At 37.9% G+C, this 19,030-nt stretch overlaps 5 protein-coding genes across 6 annotated transcripts; 1 reads left to right on the top strand and 4 right to left on the bottom strand.

The window, feature by feature from the left end:
* Window positions 1-152: 152 nt before the first annotated feature.
* Window positions 153-9,650, bottom strand: LOC6561030. Of its 2 annotated transcripts, XM_032734372.1 has the most exons (7): window positions 9,492-9,628; window positions 8,608-8,770; window positions 7,075-7,581; window positions 6,012-6,604; window positions 1,421-2,911; window positions 1,251-1,363; window positions 153-1,184 (listed from the first exon to the last, which is right to left on the bottom strand). In XM_032734372.1, exons 2-7 carry the CDS (start codon window positions 8,763-8,765, stop codon window positions 972-974), a joined length of 3,075 nt encoding a protein of 1,024 aa, XP_032590263.1. In that variant the 5' UTR covers window positions 8,766-8,770; window positions 9,492-9,628; the 3' UTR covers window positions 153-971. The 2 variants fall into 2 exon arrangements, with proteins under 2 accessions (XP_032590263.1, XP_001987149.1); XM_001987113.2 differs by lacking the exons at window positions 153-1,184; window positions 1,251-1,363; window positions 1,421-2,911 and adding an exon at window positions 3,282-4,289 and having other exon boundaries at window positions 9,492-9,650.
* A 463-nt stretch (window positions 9,651-10,113) lies between these two features.
* On the bottom strand, window positions 10,114-10,586 carry LOC6561029 (ubiquitin-like protein 5). Its single transcript, XM_001987112.2, has 3 exons — window positions 10,504-10,586; window positions 10,304-10,442; window positions 10,114-10,238 (listed from the first exon to the last, which is right to left on the bottom strand). The coding sequence occupies exons 1-3, from the start codon at window positions 10,540-10,542 to the stop codon at window positions 10,195-10,197; spliced, it is 222 nt and encodes a 73-aa protein (XP_001987148.1). The 5' UTR covers window positions 10,543-10,586; the 3' UTR covers window positions 10,114-10,194.
* Window positions 10,587-10,719: 133 nt separating this feature from the next.
* Window positions 10,720-11,330, top strand: LOC6561028 (anaphase-promoting complex subunit 15). The gene is made up of 3 exons (XM_001987111.2): window positions 10,720-10,854; window positions 10,926-11,013; window positions 11,075-11,330. Exons 1-3 carry the CDS (start codon window positions 10,735-10,737, stop codon window positions 11,221-11,223), a joined length of 357 nt encoding a protein of 118 aa, XP_001987147.1. The 5' UTR covers window positions 10,720-10,734; the 3' UTR covers window positions 11,224-11,330.
* On the bottom strand, window positions 11,224-13,222 carry LOC6559534 (succinate dehydrogenase [ubiquinone] iron-sulfur subunit, mitochondrial). Its single transcript, XM_001987110.3, has 3 exons — window positions 13,019-13,222; window positions 12,348-12,781; window positions 11,224-11,820 (listed from the first exon to the last, which is right to left on the bottom strand). The coding sequence occupies exons 1-3, from the start codon at window positions 13,079-13,081 to the stop codon at window positions 11,427-11,429; spliced, it is 891 nt and encodes a 296-aa protein (XP_001987146.1). The 5' UTR covers window positions 13,082-13,222; the 3' UTR covers window positions 11,224-11,426.
* Window positions 13,223-13,626: 404 nt separating this feature from the next.
* On the bottom strand, window positions 13,627-14,473 carry LOC116805022 (zinc finger CCCH domain-containing protein 4-like). The gene is made up of 4 exons (XM_032734682.2): window positions 14,295-14,473; window positions 14,084-14,177; window positions 13,955-14,011; window positions 13,627-13,874 (listed from the first exon to the last, which is right to left on the bottom strand). The coding sequence occupies exons 1-4, from the start codon at window positions 14,416-14,418 to the stop codon at window positions 13,724-13,726; spliced, it is 426 nt and encodes a 141-aa protein (XP_032590573.1). The 5' UTR covers window positions 14,419-14,473; the 3' UTR covers window positions 13,627-13,723.
* Between the last annotated feature and the right edge of the window lie 4,557 nt (window positions 14,474-19,030).

Here is a 19,030-nt window from a genome sequence, read left to right as displayed (position 1 = left end):
CTTTTTAAGTAATGTAACATTTTCAAGATTTTTAACTACAATTAGTTTCAATAATGGGTGCAACGCATTTATTTAAATATTGTTTAAACATATGAAAAGAAACTGCAAACTGGACATTAAGCTTGTACTTAAAAGTAACAACAAAAGTAAAATATAGCATATGTATTTTATTAATTATTTGTTAAGCTAGTAACTATTTTTGGATTCATTTTCTAAGCATATTTTGAACGTATACATGTAAACTGTGTTAAAATAAAGTTTAGTTCGAGATATGTTGAGTCTTATCGAAAGAACATAATTATTCTTTAACCAGATGAGCTATTGAATTATGAATTGTCATTTCAACGATTTTCAGTTTATTGCTGGCTGGATAAGTTAGGATATAAATTTCAATTCCATTTTTTTATGGCATTTACAATTATTTCGTACTTCTGCTTAAACTTAAAATAAACTTAATAATAACTAAAGATTAATACACAATAAGTAAATTGTGTTGTAAACATATAGCAAGCATATGGCTCAATTAAGTTAGTTATACACCTATGACTATTAAGTTTATAACGTTCTCAAAATGGCAAACAATTTAAAATTAGCTTGATTTTCTCAGTGCTGCATTCTGCTGGGTATTCATTACAGATTCTCTTGCAACATAAATCCAACTAAATCAGAATAAATATTATGGGACAACTGTACTGTGGACACAACTAGCTTAGTGCTAAACTATTAAGGTATATACAAAATATCTGCTTACAATTTTACAAAACTTAATTATCATACAAAAAACACTTACATACTATAGCCTAACGTTTTGTATAGTGTTAGATTTTAGATTTTGTAAGTAGTTGTTTGTTGTTATGGTTGTTGTAGTTGTGGTTGTTGTAAGTATTGTTGAGTTTCCTTTTTAAGGCACTGAAATTATGTACAGTTGACTGAACTTGTAGTTAGACCTGGGTCCTGGATCCCTGAGTACACTATGTGCTTGGCGGCTTGCCGTGCACCCGAAAGCGATATAGACACGTATAGTCCGGTTGGCCATGGTTCGACTCGATGCGCAGCTCGACGATCTCAAATGGACGCTTGATGTCGACGTTTTGTACGGCAAAGTATTGTAGCGATGCCTTATTATCCTGATACTCATATTCACCGAACAGCACTGGGTCTTGATCTTTCTCGTGCTCCAGACCCTGCCAGACAGCGATTAGCAACGATTAGTAACGATTACAAACTGTTCACCATTAACCATAACTTACCCAAACGGTAAAGTTGCGCGGTGCGGAATCAATGCGTCCCGTTGGCGACAGACTCTTCGATATGTGCTCCAGCGTAAAGCCCGTGACATAGACCAAGGAGTTCAGCTTCAGGACTGTGTATTGAACAAAGTTGCAGATAATTATTCAGTTCATTGACGGCATTTACGTACCCAGAAAACCGGGAAAGCCCTGAAAGGCCCAACACTCGCCGGGCTGAACGTTGGGCGAAATGGCCACGCGGGGCGTATTGGTTGGATACCAGAGCGGTATGCCAAAGACAGAGATTTGCGCCGACTTGGTCTGATAGCTTTCCGTGCAGCGTGTCGAAAGTATTTGGCCGCCCGCCGACTCCAGAGCAAAGTCCACGAGACCCGTTTTATCCGCATCGTAAACGGCCAGGACGGCCTTCACAATGCTGCGCACCTCATCCTCGTGCAATTCCGATTTCACGACCTGACTGCTCCCATTGTACTTGGCCTCCACCGTGAGGAGTATCTCCCGCTTGAGCCTCTCGCTAATGTCGCTCATCAGCACAAGGCTGGAGCGTTCAATCTCCGCGCGTAAGTTGTTGTCGGTGCGCTTGTTCAGCTCGAGCAGCTGCTGCTCCAGATACTCCTTGGCCACGAACATGTTGCGCACCCAGCTCTGCAGATCGACATCATTCAACTGGCCACCGGCCGCCTGCTGCTTGAAACCCAGAATCTCGACAAGCGTCAGTTTCACCTGTTTGTTGAGCAACGCAAACTGTGAATCATTTAGCGATGCCAGCTTGGCCTCGATTTCGGCGAGTAAACCGCTAAAGCGCTGATCCTGTGCCAGCTCATGCTGCTGCATGCGCTCCAATAAATCATCCTGACTGAGCTTCAGACTGCTTATCGACTGCTGTAGATCCGCATTCTCCGCATGCTTATCCGACAGCGTCAGCTTAATAAAGGCTATCTCCCTTTTCAGCTGATCGACGGCAGCCTGACCAGAGCCCTCCTCCGCCTGCTCCCTCACTCTGGTTTGTCCCTGTTGCTGCAGCAGCGCCAGATGGATGCGCTCATCCACAAAGGTTGCCAGGCCGGGTGCGCTCAGCAGTCGATGCAGCAATTGTGGCACATCGATGCGCTCCAGCAGCAGTGTATAATGGGTTTCCTCCAGCTTGAACTCTGCCTTGATTTGTCGCGTAATCTCCGCCAACTGTTCGGGACTTAAGCGTAGATTCGCTGCTTGCCACTCGCCCGACTGTTGCAGTTGCAACTTTAAACGCAACGCCAAATCGGCCAGCTGCTGTTCACTGAACTGCGTCTTTTGCTCGGCAAATTGTTCCAGATTCTCGCGCATCAACTTGACAATAATTTGTATTTGCTGCGGAGACAATTGTTGTTGTTGCGGTTGTTGTTGCAACTTTAGTTCGACCAGCTGTTGCACGTAGCTATTGACATGATTCAGTATATTCCCATACTCCTCCGGCGTTAGAGTCCGTTGCAAGTTCTGCTGCACTTGCTCCATTTGCAGCTTAATGGCCGCAGCCTCATCCTGTGGCTGCCACAACGATTTGACAGCAGCGCCAGCGTGTGACCAGTGGCCACGCAGTGTGGCAAGCAGACTCAGTGGCAGCAGCGCCTCAGTGCGCTGCAAATGCTCCAAGCGACGCTCCTCGGGCAGCTGCAGCCAGGCTGTAAAAAATAGAACAACATTAGTTGGCAACAGTTGCACAGAATAATCCGAATCCATCCTTCCACATTTGCAACTTTTGAACTAGGGACAAAGTTAGGCAACTGTTTATTTTTTATTTATTTATTTCTTTTTTTTGGAAAAAGGATTATTTGACGCCAGTAGCAAACAAGATGAGCACAACAAATGCAGAAGGATAGAAGGATTGTTCTGTTCTATGGCCAACTAATGTTGATCTATTCTTTGTTATTGTTCTTGATGTATTTGGTGTATTTTACTTACCATTTTTCAACTCGCAATCGCGGCGATTTTTTAGTTCAATAAAATGGCAAATAAAACAACTATTTTCATTTTGAAACATATTTGAGAATGTTTGCATTTTTTTCTCTTTTTATTATGATGTATATCGAGAGGAGTTTATGAACAATTACGAAAGCAAACAATCAAAGATTACAAACTGAACGTTGTTTGACAACAAAAATGATGCTTAATCGTTGCACCCAACGAATTCTGGGCTGCGTTTTAACGGCTTCAACTTGAGTCATGTGATTATTATTCGAAAATAATAATAACACAAACAGAAATTAGAATAGAGTGTTAAAAGGCGACCCAAAAAACACAAATGGATGCAACAATTGTTTTTGACAAATAGAAAAATGATTTAAAATTAATTGAATTTGTTTTTGTGATTAATTTCTGCACATTTGAATAGCGGTGCTTCTCTCTCTCTCTCTCTTTCTATCCTTCTCCATGTTGCGTCATTAAGTGGGTGAGGGGGGATTGGGGGAAGTGGGGTGTGATGTGTGTGGGTGTGTGTGATGTGTGTGTGGCAGGTGCCAGGTGGGTTGGTCAATTTAAACAACGAAAAAATATATGGCATACAATAGATGATCATACATACATATAATATATGTAACATGAAATGACAGAAATTTCTTAAGGAAAAACTAAAAAAATGCTTGAATTTGTACTTGAATTGATCTTGGCCTTTAAAATAGAGGATTAACAAACGTTAAACAAAAGAAGAAAACTTTAAATGAGCAACTGTTGCAGCAGCTCGAAGCCAAAACGATAGCAGAATTGCTGCAAGTATGCATTAAACACGCTCGTAATAGACCGGCTCGTTGTCGGACTTTTGAAACAATTGACGGCCTTTGTTGGCCACATTCTGGCCGATTGTTTTCAAATACAACAGATAATCATCGGCCCAGTCACGCACGCGCACCGCCTGCTCAACGGCCTGCGTGCGCATCGACTCATATTGCTCGGCTTTCAAAAAGGCGCCAACATCGATTTTGGGCAATTCGGGTAGTGTGAATGTGTTAAGCGTTAGGGATTTGGGCGGGAAACTTTCATTCGGATGCAGATAATAGAACACACCTGTAAAGTCGAAAGTCGCAATTAGCCAAGTCGCAATACTCGACGAGTTTATTATTATGCTTAAATTGTTTTTATGTTGGCATGACACTTTAATCATTCTCTTATCATAGTCGGACAATATTATCTTTATTCTTTGGAAATTTATGTAATTAAAATATGCTTATCAGGCGTGCTCCAATTTAAGTAAAACGTTTTCGTATTCCTTATTAAGTGCGCTAAATTACAATTTTGTTTTGCTATGTGAATTTTAATTGAATTCATAATTAAAATTATTTAATGCAAGAAAAAAACGGCTAATTTTTTTGCTTAAAATTTTTATACGTTCCACAATAATTATTAAAAACTACGTTACAGATACAGCAGAAGAACAGATACAAAAATTATCTGCTGCATTTTCATATGAGAATTAATATTTTCTTTTAAAAGCGTTCAATTTAAGAATGGAAAACGTTAACGTTTTGGCACGTTCGCATTAAAAATTAAATTATATTTTACATCATTTCCAACTGATAAACTCTTTAAGAACTAGCTAGTGTCATTCCAGCGAAAAGTGAATCTTATAAACGTGTCTGTGTTATGAGCAATTCGTACAAATTATGCACACATTTTTCATATCAATGGTGACAAGAACATCAGAAACAGAGCCAGCAACAGCAACAACAACAGCAACCACACTTGGTTGCTGACGTCATGCGCTGTCAATGACCAGTTTCTTCTGTAAACACCGAGCACAAGGTGAACTATGAATGTGGCATTAGTTGTAGACATGATCCAAGGTCAGTTAGCCTTTGGCAGCCGTTCAATGTCAGGGCGCCGACGTTTATAAATTCAATTTTACATATACAGCTATGGACACATAAATAGGACCAAATAGAAAATACACTTTTTGCATATATTTTTACAATACTTGACTTTTTACTGCGTTTTCTAGAATTCTATAAGATCTGAATTTGGTTACATAAATAGCAAAAGTTTTTAAAATCAAATCTTATATAAAAAAATCACAGTTTATGGGTTGATTTTGGGTAAGTCTGATGTAGTTTGTGTTCAACTGAGTGAAGAAAATCATTGCAAGCATTCAAAATATTAATTACTCTAATAGAAAAAATGTCTCAATGCTAATTGCATGCAATGTATTTGCATAAATAAAAACAAGTATATTTTGTATTTAATTAAAAACAAGACTCTAAACCAAATTCCCCTCTATAGTGCAAAAAAGTAAGGATGTCGATATAAATAATGCAAATGGCTTTAATGTAACCAACAAAACAAATCTCGAGATTAAATCTATTCGAGATAAATCCGCATTTTGGACTGGCCGTCTTAAAAATCCCATCCCTTTAATCGAAAATCTTTTGAATGATGTTAAGTTCGTTAAATCTATATGTTTTGTGGCTGGCGGCTCAAACAGATTGAAATTCCTTAAAAATGTCAAAAGATCGTGAAAAAACAGTTATTGAAAATGCAGAAAATAGTATCAAATACAAAACTATCTATAAAAATCCAAATTATCAACATTACATTCTTATTTACTGTGCTATTTATATGACCAACCTATTTTAATTAATTTATTGTTTTTTTTTTTAATATTATGTACAAGTTCAATAACAAAAATCAATCTAAAAAGTTGCGTTCCCTTATTAATTAAGAATGTTAATTTTATCTGTGCTATTTACATGTCCATGGCTGTATGTACTTTGATCTATGTAAAATATCACTCACCCGTTAATAGCAGCAGGGGCAGCAGAATGAGTAGAAAGAGCAAGAAGCGCTTCTTGGACTTATTCTCAGTGCTGTTGGATCGGAGCAGCCATGTGTCCAGGCTAAGTACCGATGCAATTCCAAGGTAAACATAGCGCATCAGGCTCAACAGGCTGCCAGCGATGAATCCATGCTGCGTCTGCTGTTGCCTTCTGCTGGCGTAATAGTTGTGATATGCTGCTGACTCCGAAGATGCCGATGCATTTCCGATTGTTGTGATTCGTGTCCACATGTTGCTCATGCCGCTGACAATGATGCTGATGAAGCGGGCGAGCCACCATCTCTGCTGCTGCTGCTGCTGTTGGTCAAAATAGTGCATTTGGTCCACCTCATCGCCGGAGTCGTAGTTGAGGCGTGATGTGGTTGTCTGCGTCTGATAGCGACGACGGATAAACTCCTCCTGGGCGGGATTCTGACGCACCATGTAATCGACACGTTCATCATGATGCGCCAGGCTGCGACGCGACATATTCGGCATCGCCACAATCCCTGGCGCCAACTGGCGCCGATGCGGCGACAGCTCCGAGTACGTATAATCCGTTTTCGGTGTTTTGCTGCGAAACATAAAAAGATTAGTTATCTAAAAATATATTAAGCTAAAATTGCACTTGAACTGTCAACTTTTTAAACGTTAAGCAGCTGAAGACTCTCACTTGACTGCTATCGCAGAATTTTGCATGTTTATCGTTGCTTGAAAATTAGAATTGCTCAGCTCGCAAATATTATTCCAATCTCTAAACAAACTATATTCAGAGGCTAATAGTTGTAACAAATTAAATTTTAGAATATGCGAAATTGATTAATATCTTTAAAATAGTTTTTTGAAAATTCTAAATTCAAATTTGTTTTTATATGCATATCAATGCTGATTACTTTAACTATTTTTATAGACAAATATTAATATCTTTAGATATTTTAGATTAAAGTATTTCTTTTCTATATACATTTCAATTGTGATTAATTTTGAGGATCAATCAATCAAGTCAAGTGCAATTTGAACCTTTACTTTACTTTAGCTACTCACTTCCAGTACTCGCCCGCATCTCTGTATTCAATGTAGGCCAGATGATCGCCGCTTAAATTAGCCGGCGAATTACCATTAGAGCGTCGGCTACGCTGCTGATGTTGCTGCTGCTGATGCTGCTTCTGCTGTTGTTGCAACTCGTGCGTTGAGTTGAGCACATTTTGTTTAGTCTCCAGTTGGCTGCGTGGCGTGGAAGTGACAGCAGTGATGCTGTTTAAAGCATTGCCCAATCGCTTGCTGGTGCTGGTGAACATGCTGGTCACCGTGGACGTAGATGTTGCCGTGCTGCCTGCTGCTGCACTGCCGGACATCTGTTTGCGTCTGTAATCCGGCGATGTTTCATCGCTTGAATAGTCAGAGGTTAGATGGGTAAATGCTTTTGAGCGCGTGGCTTTGTTGTTGCTATTGCGACTGTTGATGCTACTGTTGCCGCTGCTGTTGCCGCTGGTGCTGCCTCCTGTGGTGGTTGTCGTACGGGTCTCCACCACGTGCTCCTCCACAATGGTTCTGCAAATATGTAAACAGGTTAGCGAAGTTGGCGGAAATCAAACAAAGCATAATTAACGCACGACATGTGAATCAAAACAAACTACAAAAAAAATAGGCTCGTAAAATGTTTTACAAACAGAAACTCGGCTGACCTTCAAACTAGCCCAGCCAACCAGCCAACCAGCCAACGGCTTTAAGCAATGACAGCGATAAATAAATACGAATCTCTCATGGTCATGTTACCCCCGCCTCCTTCCACGCGCATGATGTCGTCATCGAATGTCGCAAACGAGTAGATAAAAAAAAAGCAAACCACAAAGCTGACGTTTGAATTTCAATTTGCGCGCCAAAACACATTGGAACTAAACTCAACAACAACAAGCGGCAGACGATAAAGCACCCTGTATGTATGTTTGAATTCAAACACATTTGCATCAGTGCTGAGCGAGCATTCTTTTGTTCTGTGAATTGTATTTGCTAGATATGAGTCACTGCTTAACTGAATTTCAAACTGAATCTTATACACATTTCAATTTATTAACAATTTCAATAAGTTAACCCTATGTGTGCTAATTTGAATGCACATTTGTTATTTATTTCAAATTTATTAATGGTTTGTTAGTTGTCTTGTCACCTTTTGACTGTGCCGTGATTCACGAACAGTCACAGTGACAAGCTCGCTCATCACTGACTTGAAAATATATTTCAGTTGCTCATTTGCTCGTTTCGAAATTAAACTGTAGCGTCGTGTGAAATAACAAACACATGACGTCATGGCCACACACACACACACACACACACATAGATACACGGAGCTTGCCATGTACTTGTGTTGTGTGCTTTATTTTTATGACGCTTGAACAGCGTTTGTTTTTGTATATTGCGAAAGTAACAGTTATTTATTTGTTCTCTCCGAATGATAAAGCAACGTGATTTAATTGGTTTCTATTTTTAGATGCTTATGCTCGATTTATGTATGTTTTTGTATATAAGTGTGTATGTATGTATATATGCATGTGTATATGTATATATGTAAATACTCACTGCACATTTGGCGCCATTGAGGATTTCTTCTTCTTATGGTGAACATGCCCCTCTTCCCCCGCATGCTCGCAATTCTCATGATCGCAGCTGGAGCGGAGGAATGGCGTCTTGGAGCGCGAACGTCGGCGCGTTTCGATCTGGTAAAGTTCGTCGCTCATCGCAGCTGCAAACAACCCACAAAAAATAAACAATTAACAAGATTTCTATGCGTGTGTGTGTTTAACGGGCGTGGGTTGTTTACAATATGTGCACAAACGGTAAATTCACTTCGAATGAGATTTCGAATATATAAGTAAGTGTGTGTGCGTGTGCGTTTCTAAGTGCCTGTGTAAAGTTTATCATATCTCTAATGCTTTTTTATGCTTGAGTGCGCCCCTTAAAATCATTAACATTAGAAATTATGCAATGCGTGTGGAAATGAGCGCAATTGCTCGAGTTTTAATTAGACTGCAATGTGATGCTAAAAATAAATAAAAACAAGCAGCTGCAGCTGCAAGCAAGCAGCGCGTTTTTTTTTTTTTTTTTGCCGGTGCGAAAAAGTCGGCAAATGCGAAGCAATAAAAAATACAAAAAGCCAACAACACTCTGTGTTAACATAAATGAAGCAAAAGAGGGAGAACGAGACGGAAACAGAGAGTAAATAAGCCAAGCGGGGTGGGTGGCAACGCCATAAACAAACCCAAACACGTTCAATGTTAATCAATAAAAAGCGACGCGACTCGACGTATATGTATAAATTTTCTTTAATTGCGGGTTGAAAATGTGTGAAAATTCAAAACAAGTTTTCCGATCAGGCATCTGCGTCATCAATCGACGGCGTCGAACACACACACAACACGCACACACACATAGGCTTTAGAATTAAAATGTGGGAAATGGCTTACATTTTTTTCACATTCACGTTGTTAACCACAGAAATACAGTTTTCTTCCAAACGGGCTTTTGCACAATTTGTTTTTGGTTGGCGGACGCGACGTTTTATAAATAGACTTTGCGCACCACGAAAAAACACGTCCAAATCCAGCGACAATCTATTTCGAATGAGTCGAAATTCGAGAATTGAGCCCGATAGTTTCGGATAAAGCGCAAATGGTTTAACAGCGATGATTATGCTGAGTGTTGTCACTTATCGATGAATTGAATAAAGAGGGCCAAATAAATATATTAAAAGGATATATTAAATAAAATAAATCTTTGTGACCATAGGGAAAATTTCACGGCATTACTCAAATGGTTTTTCCATTATTATATTTATTATAATTATAATTATTATAACTTACTGAATTAATAAGATATGTACGTGAATTCATTGAAAAGAAATGGATAGATATACATACATGTATATATAATTCAAATTACAAAAGGACACATTTGACTGGAAAGTTTGAAATATTTTGCAAAGAAAAAGGCGCGAATCCTTACGAATTTTATGAAAGAATTTTGTACAGTGTATTTTAGGTGAATGAAGCATCAAGTATAATCCTTATTAATTTGAAATTTGTAGTTGTTTACGCGTACGTATTTATTTAATATATTAATAGTGGACAGTAAAAAAGATTTATTTATGATTTCATTTGGCTCATCGCATTATTGGTAATACAGCTCCAAGTTCATTCCGTCATGGATTTCATCTGCAAATGCAATATGTTCTTAATGCCAATAACAAGAATATATGCATATAAAAATATCTACTTACAATCAGATAGGCGAATTGGATCCTTGTAAATTGTGTACCATTTTTTCAGAACAATCTTCTCGTGTTTTGTGCCCGTCTGCGCCGCAATCAGTTTTTTGAGGTCGCCAACTGTGTCGTCGGGATTGCATTTAACACGCACCTGCATGGCGAGTGGTAACCGTTATTAATTAATTAGTTTAGCGTAAGCACAAATATATTACCTTTTTGCCCAGACGATCGTTGCAGGTTATTTCAATCATATTTTATGTGTTCTGACTTCGACTTTCAGTGCGACAACAAAATACATATGTTTCGATAACTGTATGCCGATACTATGGCAAATTAATCGATATATGCACCCATATGTTAAACACGTTGCCAGACTGTCGCAAAGACTAACTAACTAAACAACGCCAAATCGCTTTTCACAAAAGTAATTGAAAATCACAAATATGTCCATGATTCCATTCTTTCCCAATCTCAAGCCTTCGGTGGCCAATCGGTATTGGTTCGATGTGACCTCCGACGAAGAGATGCAAACGAGGCGATACGAGGACGAGCGCAGGAATTGGGTGTGTTTAATGTACATAAAAAATCCAATTCTTCATTAAAAAAGACAATCCGTTCTTGCAAATCATTTCAGCGAGAGTCGTTGAAAACAGCCGCAACGGACTTGCAGCCGCTGGGCAAGGTGCACACAATAACCGGCGTTGAGACGGATGACGAGGACGGTAATTGATAAGTAATAACTTAAACTAAAAACCAATTCTATATTTTTAATTTCCCAAAAAGCCAACGACGACAGCGAGGACACCGATAGCCACGATGAGGAGGATGACGAGACTAACGATCGCGTTATTCCAGTTACCCAGGACTTTTACTCGGCCGACGATGTACAGATGAATGAGGAGACGTCGCCCACAGTTCCATACACCATTTAGTTAAATATTCATTAAGGTTGCGTTTATAGAGTTCCCTTTACAAACTGTATTAACAAGTTTCGTTTACTTTAATCTTAAATAAATTATAAACATATTAAGCAAAATAAGTAAATAGTTGTTACATAGCTGACCGATCGGATCGATCAGTCGATTAAGGGAGCGGATTCACAAACAAAGCAGCTAAGGGAGGATTAACAATTTCCCTACTTGTGCAGCGCAGCCGTCTCCAGTTTGGGTGCCGGCTTCGAAGCCAGGCCGGAGAGTAATTTCTTGATCTCGGCAATGGCACGACCCGGATTGAGGCCCTTGGGACAGGTGCGCGTGCAGTTCATGATGGTGTGGCAGCGATAGACGCTGAACGGATCCTTCAGTTTGCTCAAACGCTCCACGGTCATCTCGTCACGCGAATCGATGATCCAGCGATAAGCCTGCATCAGCACAGCCGGACCCAGATACTTCTCCGCATTCCACCAGTACGATGGACACGATGTCGAGCAGCAGGCGCACAGAATACACTCGTAGAGGCCATCCAGCTTAGAGCGATCCTCGACAGACTGCAGATACTGGGCCTTGCCCTTCTTCTCGCCAGCTTCGTTTCTAAGCCGATCAAACACATCAATTACATAATATGCACCTCAAATAATAATACTTGACTAGGAAATACCCTGTACCCAAAGAACCAGAATTGCCTTTCTCTCTTTGCCTCACACTTTGAATGAAAATTGATTATTAAATATTCAGCCTTAAGTCAGAGATTGCTATGTATATATAAAAATATTTTTACAAATAAATTTCATGTTCATGTTCATTTGAAAATTGAAGGAAATTAACGAATAAAATATTAGCATAATTTTTCGAATGTGCACTTAGATTTATAAATTTTAGAAATAAATAAACAACATCAACAAAAAAAGAAGCATATCTAAAAAGTCGAACATTTTAAGAAATTTGTTTGTCGCTTTCAGATTGGTGCAATTTTCTTAATATAGATCGATTTTTATTGTCAGTGTCTAAAATGTTATCTTATCAGATCTTATCTGAGATATCCCCAAATTCCAGTTCTAATCTACGCTATTTAGATGGGCACAGGGTATTAACTAGTCGGTCAACTACGCATTACTCACTTGCGCTGAAGCCAGGGCTGGATATTCTTGTACTGCTCGTAGAAGTTGTTCATGTCCGGGACCAGATCCCGCACCACATACATATGGGGCAGAGGATACACCTTCAACGGCTTCGAGCTGGTCGCATCAATCTTGCTGATGCAGGCCAGGGTGTTGGTGCCGCCAATGTTCATGGCACATGAACCGCAGATGCCCTCGCGACACGAGCGCCTAAACGTCAGCGTCGGATCCATCTCGTTCTTGATCTTGATGAGGGCATCCAGAACCATTGGGCCGCATTCGCGCATGTTGATCTCGTAGGTCTGCATGTAGGGCTTCTCGCCGGCATTGTCCGGATTCCAGCGGTAGATCTCGAACTTCTTGATTTGCGGCGCCTGCGACTCCTTCGGCTGCGCCTGCTGCTCCAACTGGCTGCTGTTGCTAATCGCACGCAGCTGGAAAAAAACCAAAATAAAAATATCCAAATTATTTCAACGTTTTGTTCGCATTTTGTTTTTTAGTCACGCCATTCTAATTTACTGTTCGATGCGAAAATGTTTACATAATCGCCGCCAATTGCGATAATTGTAATACCAGTTTTTATGACGATTTTAGTGGGTTTAATTATGTTTTCGTTATTCTTATATAATATTAGTGTTTAATAATCCCCCCTGCGGAAAGGATCTCCTCACCTGGTGACGTGCCGCCAAGGAGCTGGCACGGCTCAGGATTTGTCTAGCTTCGTTGACCAACATTTTCAGCGGTGTTTTTGTGGTAAAATTGAAACGGCACTGCGCTTGCAATTGTTAATTATTTTGACAAACAATACGTTGTTTTCCCTTGTGGAAAACTACAAGTTACAATCGGGAAGTGGCACGACCAATACCCGTGCAGCAGCGTTGCCAGATCGCATTTATCGATTGCGAGTTGCATAAATTATTCAAAAATATGAATATATTATGCCAGCTGACTTTAGTTTTTAGAGAAACGCGCGTTAAGTATTTTATTAAGTTTTAAGTATTTTATTTAAAAACCATAGTTGTACTTGGCACAATGGTAATTTAATGTAGGTAGTTGACTTGGCAACTCTGCGGCGTTAGTATGGATTCAGCAGACTATCGATAGCATAGATAAGTGTGACCATCTGTTGCGATCTTATCTCAGTTAAATTGATTACAAATTTGAACTCTTTATTTTTGTTGTTATGTTTATATATGCAAACTAACACAATTCAGACAGCTTAACTAAATGTAAACGTGACCATATGTTGGAACTCTTTCTCAATCAAATTATTCATAAATTTAAATTCATTAATTCGTTATTAATGTAGATTTGTAAAGTAACATAACTCAGTTTGCCTAAATTAATAATAAATATGAAAATGGTCAAAATGCTCCTTAGATTTGACTAACTGATTCAACGGCTCCTTGGTGGGTTTGCTGGCTGACGGGTTTCTCGACACTTGCTTGGAGAACTGTGGGTTCCGGCGCAGGCGTCGTTCCAGGCGGGTTCAAATCACGGTGTTGCATAGCTGGATAAGGTTGCATGCTATTGCCAGACATTTTATATGTGGAAAAATAAATGTGTTATCAGTTATTTGAGTGAACTTCAATTTGAATTAAACCTACCCTGGCGCTGGACCTTGCATTCCCGACATTTGCATGGGCAACTGCACTCCAACGTGGCTATAAAAAATAATACGAATATTAAATACAAAAATAATAATATATATTTTTATACTAAATATTAATGCAAACCTGTAGTTCTGGCCTGGATAAACATAGGCTACTGGTTGCACACTATGCTGATATGCTGGAGGCGGGTACTGCTGAGCGGGATACCTACCTGGTGCTGTAGAGCAAACAAAGAAATCCAAATTAAATTCAAGACAGTGCAATAGAACCGAAGTGTACTTGTAGAGATGATAGCCATCGATAAAAGTCTATTTTGAGAATTATTCTCACTCACCACCCTCACTGATTACGTAGCCAACATTTTGCGCTGATCGTTGTTTGCGTCTTATTGCCACAATTACTGAAGTTACGAAGAATATCGAAATCGCGATTAGGAAACCGATTAAAAATGGTTCCATTTCGGAAACTTAACGCGATTGCTCCAAACAAATGTCCAATTTGAGTTGACAAAACGAACTGAGTGTTAGCTCGTCAATTGCGTTGAGTTAGTCCCCGTTCGAGTCTTATCTGTAAACAATAACCAGTATTGATAAAGATAAGCAATATCTGTTGGCTTCTAGCATCCGCTTGTAAATACAACAATAAGCCACATTTGATTGGGAGTTCGTCATAATATATATAATGAGAAAATGAATACTTATATATATTAATATTAATATCACTTCAATTTATCTCATTACCCGTATTTTATATTGTAATTTTGTCGTGAAGTAACGCTTTGAATCAAATGTCGCTGATCCCATAAAGAATATATAATCTTGATCCGCACCTTCTATGCGAACTGGTTTCTCAGGCTATCTAGGCTAGTTGTACGTTTATTTAAAACTTTTATTCAAGTGCATGCACTTAGAAAAAACACCATTTTAAATTTATAAAGTTGACATACTTTTTTGCGACTCGGGCAGCTCACCGTATTACTAAGAAAGTATATTTGTAAAAAACACTATTTTTTTTCTTTCTAGAATTTAAAAGCAGTTTTTTTTAATAAAGTTTATTATTATTAAATATTAGTATTTCAAGAATTTACATAAGCAAATATTTTAAATCACGCTTTTATAATATAAGTTCATCGCCTTACGTCGATTTGAATTCTTGATCATTACGTGTTTCCCAATTTAAGAAAGATTTTTTTTTTTAAATTTAATTTACATTTTCCGAAACATGTTTTTTTAGAATTTTAAGTATTTCCTAAAAGTAGAATAAAACCTTTTTAATTTTAAGGAATTTTTTCCTATATTTAGTTATTTTTATTGAAACATGAAACTTTACTTTTAAAGAATTGAAAACATTTCTGAAACCAAGAAAAAAAAAACTATTTAATTTTCACTAATCTATAAGGTAATTTTCCAAATTTCTGGGTTATTTTTATTCTCAGTGCACGTAATGAAAATGTGAAAGCAATCAGCTAGTCTAATATAGATAGAACTTAAGGACCAACAATTTGTAAAATGCCAACTTTTAATTGAGCGTGCACTGATAAAAGTCAACGCCTGCATTGTTGTAGGGAGAGAGAAAGAGAGAGAGAGAGAGAGAGAGAGAGAGAGAGAGGGAGAGAGAGAGAGTGAGTGTGTGCGAGAGAAAGGGAGTCTCTAAAAGAATCAAATGAATCAGCGACATTTTAATGGCACTTGCCAAGTACTGGCGAACTATAATAGAAAACTTTTGACATTGTATTTAATGCTGGCAAGTCAAGAACACCGCGACTTTGTCAAATGGTTATCGACCTTTTGTTGACTCTGGCGTAATATTTACATGAACAATATAGAGATAGATATACTTATACATATATATGTATGTGGAAAGTGAGCGCAAAACTTTTGAGGCTCATTCTCACCTAGGCAATGGCAATGTTTAAACTGAAAGGCAGAAAAACCGCACTTGGAAAGTTAAAAAGTCCGAGGGAACCAAACCAAAAAGAAAAAACCCAACTTTTACAATGTGAAAGCAAACAGAGCAGCGAGCACAAAAGTTGAGGGTGAAAACAATAAAAGCAGCAACAACAACGACAATTGTGGGTAAGTAAACAAACCTCTGCCCATTCCCACAAAGAACGAGAATAAAAATAAAAAAGAAACCCTACTCCGGCATCTCACTCAAGGCAAATGTACATAAGTCTAAACAATGCGAAAACTTAAATAAAATGTTCGGCCAGGTGAGCCTGACTCCAGCCACCCTGCCCCTCTGCCCACCTGGCTCCTGCCCCCCTCAGATCCCAAAGCAAACACAGAAAACGGCAACAAAACGCCATAAGAACTGGGCTAACAAAAGGATAAAACTTTGGCCAAAACAGGAGGTGGGCTGGGCGGCTTGTTGTGTAAATTGTTTTGATTGAAATTCGAGTGTTGTTAGTGCATGCAAATGACGTCAATGATGAGCGCAGCTAATTAGTCGAGCGTGCCACGCCGCCTTTAAAATTAACGGCTCAAATGGAATCTTTTGCTTTGGGGACAAAGCACAAACAAAAAAAAAATGATTGCTCTGCAAATCACTAGAATACTTTCCAGGGCCACTTGGGCGTGCCCAAAAATCCAGCAACGTCAAAAAACGAATTGTTGTCATAGGGACACAGTAGATTACGTACCCTTATAGACTAACAAATTTACGGTTTGAAGTCTGAAATATTATTATATAAATAATCCATTTAATTTATAGTTGAAATTATTTAAAGAAATATATAGCTTTTAAGCAAATATTTTTCATTTGATACATGTTTACGGTCTGGCTCTTAACTCAATATTAAATTTAAGTTAGCATTGTAAAACACATCTTTCCACAGATTGTTTATATGGCAACTATTTGATAAAGTGGCCCGACCTGGTCTGCTCCGGCCTAAGTACAGTCTTCAGCAAAAAAATGGGTATTATTATTATATTTTTATTTGCTTATTTATCGTCGGCTAATAGCGACACAAAAAATACGAAAATTAAATAACTTTATTAATTTCAGAGGACAATCAGCAAATGTTTATAAATATTAGTTAGCTAATTTGACACAATTACTTAAAATCTGTGTGGTAGGTCCACTTTTCAGACGTCTAATGTTTCTACTATTATCTAATAAATTAATTGCCAAGAAGCTTTCATGGTTAGACAGTCGATTTGAGTATCTTTGAGATGATTTGCTAATTTAGTCTCTAAAATAGGGTCGCTTAGGTCCTTATGGAAATTAAGCAGGACTTGCAAAGAAAAGTAAAAAATAAATAGATAAAAATATATTATATATAAAATAATCAGCTCTTAAATGGAGTAGAAGACTTCTCCTTCTATGCATTACAAACTTGAAAACAAAATGAAAATACCCGCTTCAAGGGCATAAAAAAAAGGTTGGCAAAATCAATACAAACTGCTGAAAGCGAGTCAAATGAATGGGCTTCGATAGACGCTTAGATTTGCCAAATTGAGCGAACCACTTGATAAATGTTTGTGGTGCTTCAAATATACATTTATACATACGTCTGCCACATTCAGTTTATTTCCGTTTTTTGTCGTTCTGTTGCCTTCTCTGCCACACTCTGCGAAAAAATTTACACTTCAAATTATAGCTAAGCTAATTTCCGAATATGTCAATTGCAGACATATAAACGAAGCAATTAAATTATCTATTTAGTACTGTTAACAATTACTTTTAAACTAATTAGAATTAAGCATTAAGTCCTCGGCAATGATAACTAAATTTATGTATTATTACGATAATTATATTTTACTCTGTTAGTATATAAGTATCTATCTAATAAATAAATAATAAGAAAAATTGTTATCTATATTTGGGAAATAAATCTTATATTAATAAAAAAAAAACACAATGAATTGATCTGTTTATGAAAATTAAATTCTACTAAATAAAGTGTATCCCTTTATTAAAATAACATTATACATCTACTGAAATTTAGAATTAACAAAGTTTTAGAAAATTCTACATTGGAGCCGCAATCACAACCATTTCTCTATAAAAAATCACTTTCTAATGTTGGAAAAAAAGTGTAAAAATAAAGTTTGGCGTCAAATTAATGTTTTTTTTTTTAAGTTCAAGTCTAGCTATTTTCTGAGTGTAAATGTGTAACATTTGTTGCGTGTGTTATGACGCACGCACACACCCATTTAAATATGACTGCATGTGTATCTTTGCAGATATATCCATGTATAGTATACATAATATATGGATGTAACAGCTTGAATAACTTTGTGTCTATCAATAGAGAGACAAACGCCACAAAAATACCATTCGGATTTCTCACAATAACTAAATGCCAGACAATATTGTCAAAGTTGTTGTGTACTATATTAAAATGACACTCATAAGGCGTCATTTCCCTGGAGTGTCATAAAAAGCAATACATAAATACAGATATAAATATATATAGATATATATATATACTCGTATATAGACACACACATACACTAGACAGTCAGACAGAGCTGTGTAATTCAATAGCCTGCCTCTGTTATCTAAATGAATTATTTATGCCCGCTTAGTGGCTGTGGGTCAATTTTATAAACATCGATTTCTGCTCGTTGTGCCTTTTGTGACATTTAATATATCATTAAAAGTGCAGACGTCAACCACCCACTCGTAACTATCGTGCAGCATGCTCATTTAGTGCTTGTCAATTGCCACAAATTGGCTACAAATTTGTTGGCCTTTCAATTATTACGCATACGACGCGTGCAACTGTCGAAAGTCTGGTCGTCGAGTGGTTGTGTGCATTTGCTAGTGCGTATTTAACTGGCAGTTAAATTGATTAAGTGCCATTAGAACTATCTGAAAGTGATACTTGCAGCGTGGATTATGTCTCTTACATAACCGCTAGTCTGTGAGTGAATTAGCAGTTGCAATCATAAAAAGGGCAAAAATTGAGTGAATTAAATCCAGTTTCGAGATTTCCTATTAGAGCTTTAAGCATTGCTTAAATATCATCTGAATAAATATGAATATATTATTTAAGTGTTGATCTGGTTTTTAAATCAATACAGTTTTAAATTTTTTGTCTCTCAACTTCATTAAATGTAGCCA

This window comes from Drosophila grimshawi, unplaced genomic scaffold (assembly GCF_018153295.1).
Source record: "Drosophila grimshawi isolate 15287-2541.00 unplaced genomic scaffold, ASM1815329v1 contig_1369, whole genome shotgun sequence".
In the NCBI taxonomy this organism is placed as follows: Eukaryota; Metazoa; Arthropoda; class Insecta; order Diptera; family Drosophilidae; genus Drosophila; species Drosophila grimshawi.
Note: the sequence above shows the minus strand (reverse complement) of the source record. Positions and strands in the feature narration are given on the sequence as shown.

Excerpts from the sequence above, each read along its gene's own strand:
- LOC6561029 (XM_001987112.2), bottom strand. The coding sequence starts at position 10,542 with ATGATTGAAATAACCTGCAACGATCGTCTGGGCAAAAAG. Across the intron at positions 10,443-10,503 it reads ACGATCGTCTGGGCAAAAAG|GTGCGTGTTAAATGCAATCC; the intron begins GTAATATATTTG and ends CTCGCCATGCAG. Across the intron at positions 10,239-10,303 it reads TCCAATTCGCCTATCTGATT|ATGAAATCCATGACGGAATG; the intron begins GTAAGTAGATAT and ends TTGCATTTGCAG.
- LOC116805022 (XM_032734682.2), bottom strand. The coding sequence starts at position 14,418 with ATGGAACCATTTTTAATCGGTTTCCTAATCGCGATTTCGATATTCTTC. Across the intron at positions 14,012-14,083 it reads TATCCAGGCCAGAACTACAG|CCACGTTGGAGTGCAGTTGC; the intron begins GTTTGCATTAAT and ends TATTTTTTATAG. Across the intron at positions 13,875-13,954 it reads ATGCAAGGTCCAGCGCCAGG|CATGCAACCTTATCCAGCTA; the intron begins GTAGGTTTAATT and ends GTCTGGCAATAG.
- LOC6561030 (XM_032734372.1), bottom strand. The coding sequence starts at position 8,765 with ATGAGCGACGAACTTTACCAGATCGAAACGCGCCGACGTTCGCGCTCC. Across the intron at positions 6,605-7,074 it reads GATGCGGGCGAGTACTGGAA|CAAAACACCGAAAACGGATT; the intron begins GTGAGTAGCTAA and ends TATGTTTCGCAG. Across the intron at positions 1,364-1,420 it reads GGGCTTTCCCGGTTTTCTGG|TCCTGAAGCTGAACTCCTTG; the intron begins GTACGTAAATGC and ends TTCAATACACAG.
- LOC6561028 (XM_001987111.2), top strand. The coding sequence starts at position 10,735 with ATGTCCATGATTCCATTCTTTCCCAATCTCAAGCCTTCGGTGGCCAAT. Across the intron at positions 10,855-10,925 it reads AGGACGAGCGCAGGAATTGG|CGAGAGTCGTTGAAAACAGC; the intron begins GTGTGTTTAATG and ends AAATCATTTCAG. Across the intron at positions 11,014-11,074 it reads TGAGACGGATGACGAGGACG|CCAACGACGACAGCGAGGAC; the intron begins GTAATTGATAAG and ends TTTCCCAAAAAG.
- LOC6559534 (XM_001987110.3), bottom strand. The coding sequence starts at position 13,081 with ATGTTGGTCAACGAAGCTAGACAAATCCTGAGCCGTGCCAGCTCCTTG. Across the intron at positions 12,782-13,018 it reads CCTTGGCGGCACGTCACCAG|CTGCGTGCGATTAGCAACAG; the intron begins GTGAGGAGATCC and ends GTTTTTTTCCAG. Across the intron at positions 11,821-12,347 it reads CAGCCCTGGCTTCAGCGCAA|AAACGAAGCTGGCGAGAAGA; the intron begins GTGAGTAATGCG and ends TGATCGGCTTAG.